Source organism: Primulina eburnea, chromosome 3, assembly GCF_022965805.1.
Source record: "Primulina eburnea isolate SZY01 chromosome 3, ASM2296580v1, whole genome shotgun sequence".
Lineage (NCBI taxonomy): Eukaryota > Viridiplantae > Streptophyta > Magnoliopsida > Lamiales > Gesneriaceae > Primulina > Primulina eburnea.
This window is the reverse complement of record NC_133103.1, coordinates 8,881,992-8,898,326: the sequence shown is the minus strand read 5'-3', so window position 1 is coordinate 8,898,326 and position 16,335 is coordinate 8,881,992. Positions and strand designations below refer to the sequence as shown.

Here is a 16,335-nt window from a genome sequence, read left to right as displayed (position 1 = left end):
CTTATCCTTATATTATATATCACATGTTTATCCTATCATGTGTACCAAACTATGCCTTATAGTATGGAACAATATCATACTTGTACTCTTAAAAAAAAGATTTTCTGAAAATAAGTATATATTTCAATTTAGTAAACCATTTTAATTTTTTCCCCTATTATATGTGTTGGAAATACAAATTTGTACTTGGTCTTCGATGAAAATCTCTTTTATCATTTTTTAAATGGTTGGATCCAATTCGAAACAGGAAGAAAGTACTAAATAAGAATTTAAAATGTCATTTAAAAAAATAAGATAAAACCTTTTTACAAACAAATTAAGTTGCCCTTATTAACCTAATTTTTTTTTGGAAGAACCATTATCCATACCCTAGACAATTACAAAGTCATGAACGCCCACTTGGCCCATTTAACTTCAATTAGAACTGTCAAAATGAATTTCATCTGTCAAGTTGTCAGCCTTGACACATTCATATAAAATAGATAAGTTGGATTGGTAATTTTACAACTCGTCAAAATACGAGCCAACTTGCCCCGCTACATAAATTAAACAAGTTGAGTTGGTCATTTTTCAACTGCCAAAATTTATCCGGTACCTTTTTCCGGACAGGATCAATTGTCTTTCCATAGAACCTAAGGGATGAAGTCAACAAAGGAGTTGAGGTTGGGTGTCCAAGGGTCAGTTCATGGCCTGTAACACGTCACAATGATCCGTTTCGACATTACTAATTGCCATATATAATGTTTGAGATAAAAGATAGATACCCGGAGAATTTTTTACATATTATTTCGACATATATTAGCTAAACACAAGGTTTTTTTAATTTATTATTATTTGAAGGAGACCACGTGGTTTTTAATAATCACTTATTCAAAAAAATTTGGCAGAAGGAAAGATTCGATTTCGCACGGGCCTGGATTGGAAATTGAATGAAATCTAGCCGATTCACTGTAAAGTCCAAAAAAGTGGCTATATATTTATATTATAAAAATAAAATATGGCTGAAGGGTGGGAGAGTCATTTTAGCCCAGCAGAGGACCAAAGAAGATTAATGGACAAATATTTATTGAAAGCCGATAAATATTAGGCAAAAATTTGTGTGAGACGGTCTTACGGGTCGTATTTGTGAGATGGATCTCTTATTTGGGTCATCCATGAAAAATATTACTTTTTATGCTAAGAGTATTACTTTTTATTGTGAATATGGGTAGGGTTGACCCGTCTCACAGATTATGATCCGTGAGACGGTCTCACATGAGATTCACTCTAAATATTATTACATACACATTTCCTCAAACTAATGCAAATATTCTTGATTATGTCTTCTATTATATTTAAATATTACCCATTTACACAATTTTGAAATTATATTTGGTATAATTAAATAAAGTCATATCAATATATTCAATGAGAAATTGCAATTTCGATCTTTATTTTTGTCTCTCACAATTTTTTTTATTTATATTATCAAATTTCGGCTTTAGTCTACATTTTTATTTAAAATTTAAAATTTTCCCCCTAATTTGGTGTCAACGCGTCTTTTCTTCATATAAATTTCAGTAGAAAAATAACTAAAATTGTAAAATAAAAGCAAATTTTTTTTAAAAAAAAATTGAAAAGTACAAGAATCGAATTCAATTTTGAGAAAATAATTGAAAAAAAATAATAAAAAAACAAAAAAATAAGTTCTCTTATGTTCTAATATATATAACAATTAATTCAACATAAATAGTACTTATAATTATTTCGAATCGAAGTTAGATTAAAACCCGACTAAACGATAAACACCACTTATCCATACAATTACCTCAGCTCGGAAGAATTATTCAGTGTCTAATTGAAGCCGGCCAATTTTCGTGAGGTTCCTCAAGGATTCAGATTGAAGTTGATTTGGTGTGTACGTGTACACAATTAAGTAATACAAACGCATTGATTAAGAAGAAAGATCAGCCAGAGTGTGATAATACTGAGAGATCCACTTTGATATTATATTGACTTCTCTTTTCCTCACATGTTTCAGCCACTCTGGATCTTCACTCGAAGAGAATCTCAGGTCCACATGATGCGCACCTAACCAATTATCATATATATCGACATCAACTCAATGATAGCACCCAATCAATTAAAAGAATCAATTTTTTGGTATTCTAATTTTTCAAATGTTGTATTGTAATCCTATAACTTTGGTTTTTGGTCCTATTTCAACAAAGTACTGACGTGACATGTCAGACACATAATCAATTTTTACGACGTCACATCCGTGTTTTCAAGTTCTACATCAGTATTTTCCAGTATCACGTCAGTATATAAACGAAATATGAAAGTCAAGAAAAGACAAAGTTATAAAACTAAAACAGAACGTTGACAAGTTAGATTATCAAAACAGAAAACATTACGACGCAGATGACTAAAAATCGGCTATTTCCAAGCATTAACCTGCTAGCCAAATATATTAAAAAATAATGATTTCTTAAAATTTTATGAATTATGTTTCTAAATGAAACATCATTTATCATAAAACAAACATGTACCCAAAGATACATGGACTCGCGCGCACACTAAATTAAATGAAAAATTTGATTACTTTTTTCATTGTTATTGTTCTATCTTGGTCTCTCTTATTTATGATGCTTTCCTGACGTTAATTCGTAGTTAAAAACTAAGGAAAAAGGAACACGTTCGTTCTCGGCCAAAATCATAGGTTTTCGTCTCCATTGTTTGGGATCAAAGCTGTTTTGGTCCCTATTGGTTTGGACTAAACCAATTTGATCCTCATTCTGTTAATTTCTAAAAATGATAAGTTGGATGGCCATTCGGTAAATAAGACGGAAAAGGTAAATAAACCAAAATTTGAGAATCATAATTAAAATTCGAAACCTTGTATAAGTGTAAGTATACTAACCTTTTTTCTCTACGATAGCTACTATAGTCTTAGATATATCCTTCAACACCCTGCCATTAGAGGAGATGGATTTATATATTTACTTTATTTCATTTAATGCATGAAGTTCTAATCTAAGAAAAAAAAAATAACCAACGATCCATCTATAACTTTTTTTTTTAAAAAAAAAATGACCTCTGTCTCACTAAAAAGACATGAATGAGGACGAGCAGGTCTAGTATGCAACAGTCTATCTAGGAGATGGGTCGACTATGTCTATACTTGCAGTGCAAAGTAATTTTTTTACATAAAAATTCATAACTTTCACTCAAATTAACATGTAATACACAAAATTTCTTTTGAACATAAATGAAAAAAAAACTTATACTTTTATAATGAAATTAATACTTTGGACATAAAAAATCATACTTTTGCAATAATAATAATACTTTGAACATTAAAATTAATACTTTTTGTGAATTGGATCGAGTCGAAACTCCACATCACGAAGTTGATCATGCAGTCTTATATAAGTTTTTGTGTTTTTCAAAATATCACCCTATAATACAATACATACAACGATTAAAATAAGTAGCCAGCCTAGAGCACATGTATGCACAAGTAGAGTGCAAGAGAGAAACAAAATTACCCGCCACCACTCCATGGATCCCTAAGTCCATTAAAGAATATGATATTGCTTCCGAATCGCTTCAGAACTCTGTGAATATGCTATAGGATATCGATGCACCGCATAAGTTAGAAAACAAAGAAACAAACAAAACAAATTTTTTTCGTTAAGTTTGGCCAGGATACTCACGTGGCCTCCGAATTCGATGGGAACCCAATCCGGCCTGGGATCGATATCGTACTTATATTTGCAGTATTCGAGTAGATCGATGTAGCTGTAATTTGAGGCTGGAAATATACTATCTTCCTTGTTCCCATCTGTTAGCAAAATCATCTCTGTACATGCCTGGAGTTCAACAAGACGATGTGCATATTTTTTAAAGTTAATTTAAACCCACTAAGGAAGGAAAATATCCAACCACGGGAAAGATCAATCTATGTAAAGGTTTCCAACATTTTAGTTTTTGTAAGAAAGGATTATTAAATTTATAAAAAAAAATTATATGAGGATCATAAAATCCAACTGGTGTCGTGTTCGTGTCATAAAGAAAATAATGTCGCTGCTGGTGTATCATGAAAAAATTCCACGAGACAGAATATACGCCTCTACCTGCCATGTCCAACCGCCGAGCCCGTGGGGATCCGAATCATCGTTCAGGTCGAAACACGTGGCATTACCAGTGTAATTGTAGTAGATATTCACCGCAGCATATACTTTCTCAAACGTGTTGTTCCCCAGTCTAGGATCATCAATCGCTTTGCACATCTGCAATTAATCTACCATTAAATTGACAATTTCTTCCTCATTATAAATATATGTGTGTGTGTAAATGTTTACCTGTTTGACTGGATAAGCAGGCAGTGGATTGAGGAAATTGGTGGGCGTGGGATAATCCGTCATTGCTGTGTAAGTGAGAGCTGTACCGATCCAGCTTTCCAGAGATCCTGCAGATATATAATTTCTGTGGGGAACAAAAGCATATGATTGTTAATTAAGTGATCTTCGTGAAACTTAATTACCAAAATGAAATTTAATTCCTATGCTCCAATTCGCAAATGTATATAGTATAATTGAGGCTTAATTTTTGTTGTTCCACGAATATATCTTACACATGATTATATCCATGTATATTTGTGAAGTAAAATATATATATATATATATATATATATATATATATATATGTGTGTGTGTGTGTGTGTGTGTGTGTGTGTGTGTGTGTGAATGGAGCAAAGGATTTCGTACTGAAATAGAACATATGATTGTTATTAGTGTTCTTACTTGCATATTCTGAATGACTTTCGGAGTGTTTCCAACCCGCCTGGTTTTGTTGCCGTGTCTTGGATTTCTTGCCATGATCCTTTGATCACTTTGTAACAATTCTCACTCTCACTCTATTATGATGTCACAGAAGTACTCCGTCAGAAATCGGATTACATGTATAAAAGAACCTAAATATTGTACTAAAACCGAATTTTGGCAGAAAACCAAAATTCGGTTTTTATGAACTAATTTACAGGACTGATTTCAAAACCTATCTTCCTAAGTTACCCAAGTGTTTGAGATTATTTAGTAAGTGCGGTTTGATAAACATTTCATTTAGTTTTGTTCTCTAACACGAAATTTTGACTCTAGAGCTGCCCCTGACTCCCAGATATCAATTATTTTTGGACACCTCCATACATTATTGAACACTAAGACAGCTCTTCGAAAGCCAGAGGGATGAAAAACAACAGGCTCAATTGAAAGAGAAAATTTGTCAAAAAAAGTAACCATAAATGAATGAAGTTGTCTTGCATTTTATGTGAAAACAACAATTCAAAAATTCAATGACAATAGAGTCCTTTTTGCCAAATAAAAGCTTGCTTCCGAACGATTCCAAATTAAGAGCTCAATAAAAAAAAAAATTTGATGTAAAATTTTATCAGGACAAAAAAATACTCAGGTTGGGAAATATCCATAATTTATTTTATTTTGTGACGATATATTTTATTTTATCAGGACAAAAATACTCATGGGTAATCTGTATTTAATAATGCTTTGCGATGGATTAACAATGGTTCAAATCCGTTTCCATATATGGTCCCCGAGGATCCACTTAATTTTATCGTTTCATGCAATGCATTTAGAACCATTGGATACTCAACAAAGGTTGCTTTCAATCTTGAATATGACATTTTTGACCTAATGACCAGTACCGCTCAAATTGTCTAAAACGCACATGGGATGTATCTTTTATGATTGAATGAGCATATATATATATATATATATATATATATGCTCATTCAATCATAATTATATATATATATATATATATGTGCGATGTATCTTTTATGATTGAATGAGCATATATATATATATATATGCTCATTCAATCATATATATATATATATATATATATATACGAATTATTTAACATTAATTTAACATTAAATTAAATTAATTAATTCGTATATATTATATACATGTATATATATATATATACATATACATATACATATATATATATATGCTCAAATATCCTCTTAATACAATTTTTTAAGGTACTGTGTATTGTGTGAACTAGGGGTGCAAACGAACCGAATATGTTCGCGAGCTTTTCGAGCTTGCTCGATAAATATTCGATTCGTATTCGAACTTATCGAACTCGAGCCGAACTCGAACATGTTCGAACTTTTTTTCGAGCCGAACTCGAGCCCATATTATTTTGTTCGATAGTTCGCGAATAGTTCGCGAGCCTTAATATTTTATTAATATAATATAATTATATAATAAATATATATACATTTCGAGTATTTTCGAGCTTTCAAACCTTAATATTCGAGCAATAATTCGAATAGTTCACGAATATATTCGAATATTTCGAGCCGAACTCGAACTTCATTTCGAGCCGAGCTCGAGCCCAAATATCTGAAAATTTCGAACTTCGAATCGAGCTCGAACTCGAACACACTAGATTCGAGCCGAACTCGAGCCGAAAATTTTTAGCATTATTCGGTCCGATTCGGTTCGTTTGCACCCCTAGTGTGAACCCGAAATTAGTTTTATTCGAGTTTGAATTTGATTAGAAGCTTGGATAATTTTTTTTTCTCGAGTTCGATTTGAATTTGAGTGCAAGTTCGAATTTAGGTGGAAATATTTCGACGTATATTCCGTGAGCTATTTAATCTATTGTTTGAAAATAAATATTTTAAATAATTGAAATATATAAAGTTATTATATAATATAATATTAATAAAATATTAACACTCACGAAATCCGAAAAAATAATTTAAACTTATTCAGTAGGAATCAATTACTTTTGGGGGGACTTGGCTCGTTACGCCCCTCATCTTGGGTTGAAGACTCTGCAGCCTGCTATTTCATCACATTTCAAAAAAAAAAAAATGCAACATCGGTCGTCTGTATCGACCAATTTTTAGCCTTTTGACCCTCAAAATCATCAAAAGTTCCATATTAGTGTAATAAGTTGTTTTCTTGTGTAGTTTTAGTCTTTTTCTAGCATATGATATCATATTATTTTTTAGCGGAAAAAACCTAAATACATAAAAGAAACCAACTTATCTGAAACCAAAATTTGACTGACCTAAAAACAATTTGAAAAGTCATTTGTTATATATTTTATGTAGCCATTAAATACTCATGCATATCATATAATATGGTCATTCTGTATTACATCAAGAGTGTTAGTTCTGATTTTTTTTTTTTATAGAAAATTATCGCACGAACATTTGAATTTAAAAAAATGTCAGATCATTCAATATTTTTTTTTGAATTAAGATGTTCGTGCCAAATTTTGTATAAAATGCACATAGAATACTCCTAGTGTAACAGAATGGAAATAATAAACAATGCAACGTGAAGTCTTTGAATTAAAAGGAATTAGAGAGCCTTACCCTAAAGTCTTGAGTGATGATATCGTTGAAACTAAAAGCAGAGGTGATATTATCAAAGTTGAGGATTGGTGCCGAAGATGACAATGCCCCGATAGCAACATGAGGATATTTCAGTCTAAACCATGCTGCCAACACTGCCAAAAAATCACAAAGAATTATTCAATTAATTTAACAACGCCCATGTGTAGTTTCCAAATCCCGAAAACAGATCAACTAAGAATTCAAGATAAGTGTCATACTTCCGCCATAGGAACCCCCGAACACCACCACAGGAGAGTCGGTTGCTGTCAAATTCTTCTTCAGATCAATAATCAGGGTTGCATAATCTGCCAATGCCTGTGTTGAGGATAGATAGCCGAGCGTTGTCGAATTCGAATACGCTGTTTCTTTACTCCCCCCATAAGGCATGGATTTCCCATAAAATCTGTGCTGAAAACATGGAATTATGCATGAATATATATATGTCACCGTTCGGAACCAGGAAAAATTCTTGATTTTTTTACCTCAATGAAAACCAAGAGTGCTCGGAAACGTGGAGCAATTTCGAACATGAAACCGGTGTTCTGAGCGAACCATTCGATGTCGCCTTCGTTTCCGGTGTAAACGAAGATGGGAGAGTTGTTCTTAGCTCCACCCCAGTGCTTTTCATTGATCAAATACCTTTGCTGGAAGGTCTGGTAGCTATGAGGATTGTAGTTGAAGTGATCGAGTATTTGGGAGTAGAACTTCTCTGTATAAAGATTAGTGGTTTCGGTGGCGAGATTGAGGTGTTCTGGCTGGATGATTGAAGAAGGGAAGCCATGTTTGAGATTGGCTATGGCGGAAGAAGGTGAAAAGATCAGAATGGAGAGTGAACATGTGAAGAACAGTAGAGTGAATGTCTTTGGTTCTTGCATCTGTCTGGATGGAGGATTTTGCCTGGGCAGGCCTTCGTGTTTTAATGTGGGGAAAAGTGTGTTTTTGAGAAGTCTACAACTCAAAAGTTAGTCCTTGGTAGCTTTGAAAAGTTGACTTGTCGGTAGTGTGGAATCGGATTGGTGGATTGAAAGGGCGATTTCTTTTTGGAAAAAGGAAATATTTTGTCTAAATAATTAGGAAAAGTTACAAAAATTGTCATAAACATTCTCTAAGTTTTGGGTTTTTCTTTTGTACTTTCAATTTTTTTTTTATGTGTTGACATGACATCAATCACATTAACTATAATAAAAGTTATGTCAACAATATTCGATATTATACCAACAATATCAAAAATCGTATCAGCGCTATGAATAAAATATATTAAAAGAAAAAAAAACGAAAGATCGACCGACGCGTTATTATAAAAAACTAAATTGTTCTTCAAATAGACAGTCGGAAATATAAACCTCATTTAATAATTATTAAGGTTTACTATTTTTTGATGTACAATAATTGTCTATGTTAGAAGAACAATCGAAATATATGAAGTTTGAGCAGTAGTGTTATTTTAAATATTGAAATTACTCTATATATTATCGTTGACTATTGTTTTTAATGAAGTTATAAACGCTCGATCTACAATTAGTATCAGAGTCAATGTCATGAGTTTGATTATCATGGATTGTAATAAATGCAATTATTAAAATGAAGATTGTTAGGATGCAATAATTTACATCTTCTAAGAAAACGATCGAACTGTGATAAATGAATTATATAATTTAAAAATATTTGAATTATACGTTACAACGATCTATAAATTTTGACAGAGGGGGTGGGGTTTGTTGGGGAAGAAGCCAAAAAAAAAAAAAAACCTATATGTGTATGTTAATTAAAAACAAGGATACTTCAAATACAACTATTTTCCCTAAAAAAAATACAAATATTTAAATGTGATGCTTGTATTTCCTATTTATTTATATATTGGATTGTAACGTTATCATTAATTTGAATTTTCACACAGCTAAAGATAGTCTATCTTACTTGTCAATGATGAATATGGCAAATGAATGAAATGGTCTCTCAGCCAATGAGGTTAAATACTTTTCCCAATATTATCATGTTGTATGCGTATTGGTGTCCTTACGATCGTTTTTAAAAATTAAAAAAAAAAATTATGAAACAATTCTTTCAAATATTGATTTATTGCTGAAAATTAACTAAATTTCTCTTCTCCTCCCCAAATACATCCACATATGTTTGTTAAATGTAATGCAGGTGTAAGTAATTCGTTTTGATAATCTACAATATACAACACGATATTGTACACAATAGAACCGTTGGATCATGTTGATTACACATAATGTTGCGTACAACGCATCCAAACTAGAAATTAATGAGGATTTCATTGTAAGAACAAAGCTCATGATGCTCAAAAGAAAGTTATTAACATAAAATTTACAGTGTGTGGAGACACATTAAATAACGTCAATAGCTCCCTTAAAGTTTTTTTTTTCTTCCTAAATATTACAAATACGCCTATAGCAAAAATGGGGCCACTTTCAAATGTAGGGATTCTTTATTTTTATTGTATTAATTTTTATCATGAAAATAGACAATGATTGAAACATTACATTTAATCTATTGTTCAAGTTAAGCAGACCAATTCCATCAATAATAATAAATTTTTTATTTTATTTTATAAGAGTAGTTTTTAGTCTTTCCCGACCAACCTAATAATTGGGTATATCGAAAGGTTGTAACATGGTGAATTGGATTGTTTTGTTAGTCCAAATTCTAAATGTCATCTTGTGCTGAAAAATTGACTTTACTCTCCAATAAACTTATTTTATGAGATTATATATATATCTTGTAATCATCGAAATTCGATGTTTCCTATGTCTAATATTTTATGGACCACTTTTATTCTCAAAAAATATCATAAAATGCGATTTTTTTAAAAAAAAAATTGTGACATTTCTTCATAGAGCTTGATACATTATCTCAATTTAATATGTTAACATAATCATTTTTAATATTTTACGATCCAAATTAAAGCGAATAGTTTTTTTTAAAAAAATTGTACATATTAGAAAGAAATTAAAATATTTTTTTATTGTTATGGATCGTTCTAATAAATTTACATTGAATTTTTTAAAAAAACATACGAAGTTGAGAAGAGTGTTGGTTCTTCGTTCCTATTATTTGAGGTCAAATCAGTTTGGTCCTTTTTTGTTTGAGATGTGTTAAAAAGCCCCACAACTAATTAAATTTTCACATTTGGTCCTCGATGTTAAACCAAAACAAATTCCAAAGAAGAAAGGCCAAAATTCATTTGATTCTAAAATATGGGGACAAAAACAAATTGAGGGAAAAATTCATTTATTATTCAGTGAAATCCCGATATTTCTGAAAACTCCCGTGTTTTTAAATATTTGGGCATATATACATCTGAAAACACGTATATATAAGGGTACACGTGCTCAAGATTTGAAAACACGAAGAGTTAATATGTCACTTTTTTCATGAAAATTTTTAGCAATATCAAGATTTGTGTAATTAACCAAAAAATTAATAATCATATTCAGATTAATATTCCATTTTGCTGGAAAACTAGGCATATGCATTCATATGCGTTCTTTCCTTGCTTATTGACAACCAACGGCGGGGATAAAAAAATGTTCAAATCCGTACTCAAAATTTTTCTGATACATTCCAAATAAGAGGGATTAAAATGGTATTATCCAATAATAAAATATGGTTATATTGTAGGAAAAGTAGAAAAGGTTAAACCTAAGGATCTTTTGCGTTATATACAGCACAGATACCAAGAAACACATTCTGTCTTCATAGGAGGCAACCTCAGGGTTTCAGTTCTTGAACTGCTCTAAGTTAGAAATAAGCATTACTTCGATGTTATTATCACGATGTAAAATATAACTTGTGCTTTATGTTGTTTCAGTGAGTCCGCACGAGTAAAAATGGGGACCATGATCGGCTAGAAAGCGAGACTCACAAGTGATTACAGAAAACTACTAAAACACCCCAACTTGTTTTCAATATATGCTTATGTACAACCACCATTTTCCACACTCAAATTAGCACAACTTCCTACAAAACGGTTTCTGACCCATACATTCAGCAGTAATACTAATAGTTTTGAGGTAGATTGAGTACATGAGGAGAGAAATGGATAGCTATGGAAGTTATCCATTGTTTTTCAAGAACCAAATAGATGTCAACTTCGTGAACAAGAATGTAATACCCTCGAGAATTTTAAAATTGTTTGAATTCTTGAGTAGTTTCGGAAGATGTAATACAGCAGAAAAAATCACCATTTGGATCTTCTAGCACTCTGGCTTTCCCCTCTGGCATCTGACATTCTTGATTTTGAACTCGTCATTTGAATGGCACGTGATTTTTCCTGAATCGTAGAGTAAGGATCCCGCAAAGACCATGGTTGCTCATTTTGCTCCGATAAACTGTGATAGTCTCTTGCCAGTGGTAACTTAGAACTTGATAGTGTGTGAGCTTTGAGACCCTTGCTAGATTTGTATCTGTAAGTATCATCAAGATGGCTTCTGTTTTGAGCTTGTTTGTCGAGTAGATATCTTGCCCTGTCTACACCTTCACCCAAGTATGGACCACTCGCATCTTGAATGGCAGATTCAACACAATCCGACACACTCCTTTGGATAGAACCACTCTTCCAAGCAACATGCCCAGAGACAGAATTTCGAATCATGATTTCATCCTTAACTACCAATTTCCTAGACTCGCGATCGACAGCAGAGCCATGAACCCACTTGTAGCCTTTATTATTGTTATTATTATCCGTGTTCAATTCAATAGAATGAAGATCACTGTCTCCTGTGTCTTCTTTACTCTCTGTAAGATCTTCTAGCACTCCATTTCCTTCTTCTTGCTCATTCTGATGAGAACCAGCTTTAGTCTTACTCAAATACGTCCCATTCTCAACTTCTTTGTCTCGTTTTGTTCCTAGGAAACCTTCCAATTGTTTCCTGAGCTTCTTAATGGCAGAACTTTTCTCCTCCAATTGATGCTTAGACTCAAATGATTTAACAGAATCCCGTTTTAGCATTTCTACTTCAGCCCTCTCCTCGTCAATATTCCGAGCCAATTCATCACACACTTGTTCTGTGATTTCTCTAGCTCGTTTCTCGCTTTCCAACTCTTCAGCTGCCTTCAAGAATGATGCCTTAGTCTCCGCTAATTCTTTCCCAAGCTTTTTATTCAAGCTCTCGAGTCGCCTCCTTAACTTTCGCTCTATCTTTAGTTCACCAGCAATAGACTCAACCGCAGCGTCCACAGCTTGCTGTTCTTTACTTTTCCATGATGCCTTTTCTTCAGCAAAATACTTAATGAGATTGTTTACCTCTCTTTTATCAGAGTGATATTCTTGGATGAAGTGATTAACTTGAAGACGAGCTCTCTCAAGCTCAGCATGAAGGGCTGAGATTAGAGACATGCTAGATGAAGGTGGATCTGCACGAGCCCAGATTCGGTTGATGATTTTTAAGAGCTCTTTAGAAGTGGTCAGAGCATTACTTGCGTCCTTTAAACCATTCCTATTACCACTGCCTGATCCACTTGAAATCAGGGCTCGGGATTGATTCTCTATCTGAAATTCATCCTTACATGTGAATGTTCCAATAGAATTTTCAAAAGCTTTATGTGGGTTCCACATAAACAGGAGCGAAAGGGACAAGAAAAGTATAACTATTACTGGAGATGCGAAAATTCTTGATATTCGATTGTTTTGGATTAATGGATTGGAAGTTAAGGATTTCAAATGCATAATAACAAATCCATCGATTTAATTAGACAACCCATTTGGCAAGGATTATAAAACCACAACTAGTTTTTTTTTTTTTGAAGCACGGGAGTGGATTGCAAAATTATGTAAAATAAGAAGTCATTCCAAGTCTTTCCTTCAAATACTAATAAAATCCAAATCCTCCAATCCATATGCGAACTAAATATCAATTATCAGGCAGGAAAAATCCTTACCTCCATGAAACTGGCATTGCTAATAGAATCAAGAGCTCCCACATTTTGGTCTATGGACCTGAGCCTTTGTGAAATTGTCGGGGTCCTTTTCTGATGACTACACGATCCAGATCGATCAATTTTCTAAAAAGAAAGAAAGAAAATTCATTTCAACAGAATATTGTAAATTGAAGAGCATAAAACCAACAAAACAAGGACATGGAATTAAAGTTAAATACAACATGTCCAAATTTGACATTTACAGTATCCTCTGAAGAGCATAAACTTACTGAACAGGCATTATTTCTTCTTCGGCCCACTAGAAATAGGTATAAGGCCATTTGAGGCATGGAAACATGGGAATCCAATCAAGTTGACATTTTAGACCCAAAAGTTTTTCGACATACCAAAAGCTATATAATTGATGGTGATGGCGAAATTCAGATCTTTGAAATCGTTTTAGCCCAACATCGTATTTCAATTGCAGTGTCACATAAACAATTGCACAAGTGTGCAGGATGCTCCTCAACAAATCTTATGACCACACAGAAAAATCGATATGATGGCCAAACGTTTGTGTAATCAAGCAAACATCCAGCCGATAGTTTCCTCGAGACCTCGACAATTCATATTTGAATCCAATGCAAAAATCAGTTAAAAGAACACATCACATAACCGATCACTGAAACAGCATCAAGCAAATTTACCATCACAATTGTGTGGAAATAAGGGAGTAGCTCGAACCTAGCTAAACACGGGAGTCATCTCCAAGCTATGGCAATCCACTCGCAAACAAAAATTCTTTCTTCCTTCTTTAGACTAAACAGAAATCAAACTTATAAAATGAAAAGAGGTCCTATGTTTTCAATAAATCCAGAAACACTAATGAAATTATAATTTGATCCAAAACCTAAAGAGAAGTGAGCAGGGATCTGAAGAATCACAACGGAACATATCACCTTACAAGCCACAATCTTGTTTTCTACTTATATAGACCTTCAAGAAACGAACATCCAAATCAAATTAACATACATCTAAGGTATAAAAAGCAAAGTATCAGCATCCCACCTCTGAAATTGTCGGGCTGTGTGACGGATCCAACAAATGTGGCGGCAAATATCGTGATCCCAAGTGCAACCCCCATCCAGGCTGCATTTTTTCCCTCTTAGATACTGTCTTTACGCCATCCGTCTTCCGATGCTCCTTTATCATCTCCAAATTATTCTCACTCATTTTCGGGGAAGGCATATCATTCATTCCCCACAGGGTGGCAGCAAGCCTTCTTGCTGATACAGGCTGGGTGGACTTTGCACTGTGAGAATACTTGGGAGACTCAATGCCGCTCCTCAAAGGGGTAGTTCTCCATACGGGCACTGGCGTGGTGGATCTGGATCCTCCATGCCCGATACCGACTCCGGCTCGATTCTTTCCCACCACAATGGCTCGCTTATTCAATCTGTAATTATGAACTCTTGAAGATGTAGATGAAGAGGATGAGCATCCCCTTTTCCGGATCTTGGTGGGCACTAGCCGTCCCTCCGTTATCGCACCTCTACGCCCTTGCCTCGGCATTTTTCACTGTTTACTTAAAACTACAAGCAGATCAAGATTTAAACTTTCGGCTTCAATGTCCTTACCTGTCCCCGCAAGTAAAAATTGAATCTTGTGAGGAAATAAGCACAAAATCCGAAGATACTAAAGACCCAAATCAGAATTACAATCAAATAACCAAGAAAAAGAGATCTTACAAATTTTGGTCATGGAAAACCTCGGCATTACATTATAATTAACCAAGAAAAAGAGATCTTACAATTCTTGGTCATGGGAAAACCTCGGCATTACATTTCCATCAACATCGTGAGTCCTGTGGTCTGATTGTTAGCCTTCTTTTGATAATCTAATATACGAAAAGGACAGCAGATTGAGATAGACTTAAATTAAGGCCGGTCAGCATAAAATTCTCAGTGGGTACGAAATGGGTTGGGTTCAGAATCTTTACAGCTAGAATTGTGGTTTAGAATGGATATTAAACCAATTGAATATCAGAGAGGAATTAAAAACGAGGAGGATGTGGGGATCATTGAATATGTTTTTATTCGAAATGGTGCGGAAAAGAAGAAGAGCACAATTCTTGATTCAAGACTCCATTTTCCTGTGCACTCACAGTACTGTGAACGAAGCGCGTGGTACATGCCGACAAAGCGGGAGGTGTATTGAGGTCAAAGTGACTACGTGTCGGAAAATGAGTGCCATAATGTCTTTTTCTTGTTTAACTTTGTTGGATTAGTCTAAATCTTATCTGCGTCTGGGAATAAATAAAGAATGTTAAATTAAACTTCATAGTTTTATTGATGAATACAGTTTAGGTTTGTACTAAAACCATAACCGTCGATTATATATATCATCACAGGAACAGGAAGATTCCATGCCAAGAGTGCGAATTATAGATGATATTCAGGTTGTGCATTATTTTTAATGATTTTAATTGAATAATAACTTTGATCTATAATTTTTTTTTTAAAAAAACAACGATGAGTGCTCGCTACTCCTATTTCATCCCCTCTAATATATATCAGAGTCAATGTTATGTGTTTAATTCACACAAGTTACTAAGTTATACAAGAAATTAGTCTACGTTACATTAAGAATGTTCTTACGACTATTTCAATATCGTTAGACATTTAAATTCATCACATCTATAGTTCTATATTATATTAAGGCTGAGCAACTTATAAAAACTGCCAAGGAGGACACCATCTTTTTTTTCCAGTTTTACGCTTATATGCTACTAATATTACACTTTTGTTTTTTGTTTTTTTTTTTAATTTCAACACACACTTTTATTTTTATTTTTTTTATTTCAATCATTCAAATATCAATTTAGTCTCTCCATAATTTGTCAATTTTCACTTTAGTCTATCGATAATGATAAAAAAGATTGTATACACGCGTTCAGAGTAACTAGTTTTTATAGAGGTTATTAATCTAATAACTAACTGTTAATTGATTTAATATATTTGACTTATACC

General features: G+C 33.3%; 2 protein-coding genes across 5 annotated transcripts; both read right to left on the bottom strand.

Moving 5' to 3' along the window:
• Positions 1 to 1,757: 1,757 nt before the first annotated feature.
• LOC140826059 (uncharacterized) lies at positions 1,758 to 8,374 on the bottom strand. Of its 2 annotated transcripts, none has more exons than XM_073188170.1 (10): positions 7,906 to 8,374; positions 7,642 to 7,831; positions 7,403 to 7,536; positions 4,788 to 4,900; positions 4,347 to 4,470; positions 4,119 to 4,274; positions 3,699 to 3,854; positions 3,531 to 3,610; positions 2,903 to 2,952; positions 1,758 to 2,070 (listed from the first exon to the last, which is right to left on the bottom strand). In XM_073188170.1, the coding sequence occupies exons 1-10, from the start codon at positions 8,296 to 8,298 to the stop codon at positions 1,934 to 1,936; spliced, it is 1,533 nt and encodes a 510-aa protein (XP_073044271.1). In that variant the 5' UTR covers positions 8,299 to 8,374; the 3' UTR covers positions 1,758 to 1,933. The 2 variants fall into 2 exon arrangements, with proteins under 2 accessions (XP_073044271.1, XP_073044272.1); XM_073188171.1 differs by having other exon boundaries at positions 7,642 to 7,826; positions 7,906 to 8,296.
• Positions 8,375 to 11,226: 2,852 nt separating this feature from the next.
• LOC140826058 (uncharacterized) lies at positions 11,227 to 15,504 on the bottom strand. Of its 3 annotated transcripts, none has more exons than XM_073188168.1 (4): positions 15,055 to 15,504; positions 14,375 to 14,943; positions 13,328 to 13,450; positions 11,227 to 12,938 (listed from the first exon to the last, which is right to left on the bottom strand). In XM_073188168.1, the coding sequence occupies exons 2-4, from the start codon at positions 14,876 to 14,878 to the stop codon at positions 11,628 to 11,630; spliced, it is 1,938 nt and encodes a 645-aa protein (XP_073044269.1). In that variant the 5' UTR covers positions 14,879 to 14,943; positions 15,055 to 15,504; the 3' UTR covers positions 11,227 to 11,627. The 3 variants fall into 3 exon arrangements, with proteins under 3 accessions (XP_073044269.1, XP_073044270.1, XP_073044268.1); XM_073188169.1 differs by having other exon boundaries at positions 15,117 to 15,504; XM_073188167.1 differs by having other exon boundaries at positions 14,375 to 15,504.
• Between the last annotated feature and the right edge of the window lie 831 nt (positions 15,505 to 16,335).

Excerpts from the sequence above, each read along its gene's own strand:
- LOC140826059 (XM_073188170.1), bottom strand. The coding sequence starts at position 8,298 with ATGCAAGAACCAAAGACATTCACTCTACTGTTCTTCACATGTTCACTC. Across the intron at positions 7,832-7,905 it reads CACTCTTGGTTTTCATTGAG|CACAGATTTTATGGGAAATC; the intron begins GTAAAAAAATCA and ends CCATGTTTTCAG. Across the intron at positions 7,537-7,641 it reads CGGGGGTTCCTATGGCGGAA|TGTTGGCAGCATGGTTTAGA; the intron begins GTATGACACTTA and ends ATTTTTTGGCAG.
- LOC140826058 (XM_073188167.1), bottom strand. The coding sequence starts at position 14,878 with ATGCCGAGGCAAGGGCGTAGAGGTGCGATAACGGAGGGACGGCTAGTG. Across the intron at positions 13,451-14,374 it reads ACAGCCCGACAATTTCAGAG|AAAATTGATCGATCTGGATC; the intron begins GTGGGATGCTGA and ends CTTTCTTTTTAG. Across the intron at positions 12,939-13,327 it reads GCAATGCCAGTTTCATGGAG|ATAGAGAATCAATCCCGAGC; the intron begins GTAAGGATTTTT and ends GATGAATTTCAG.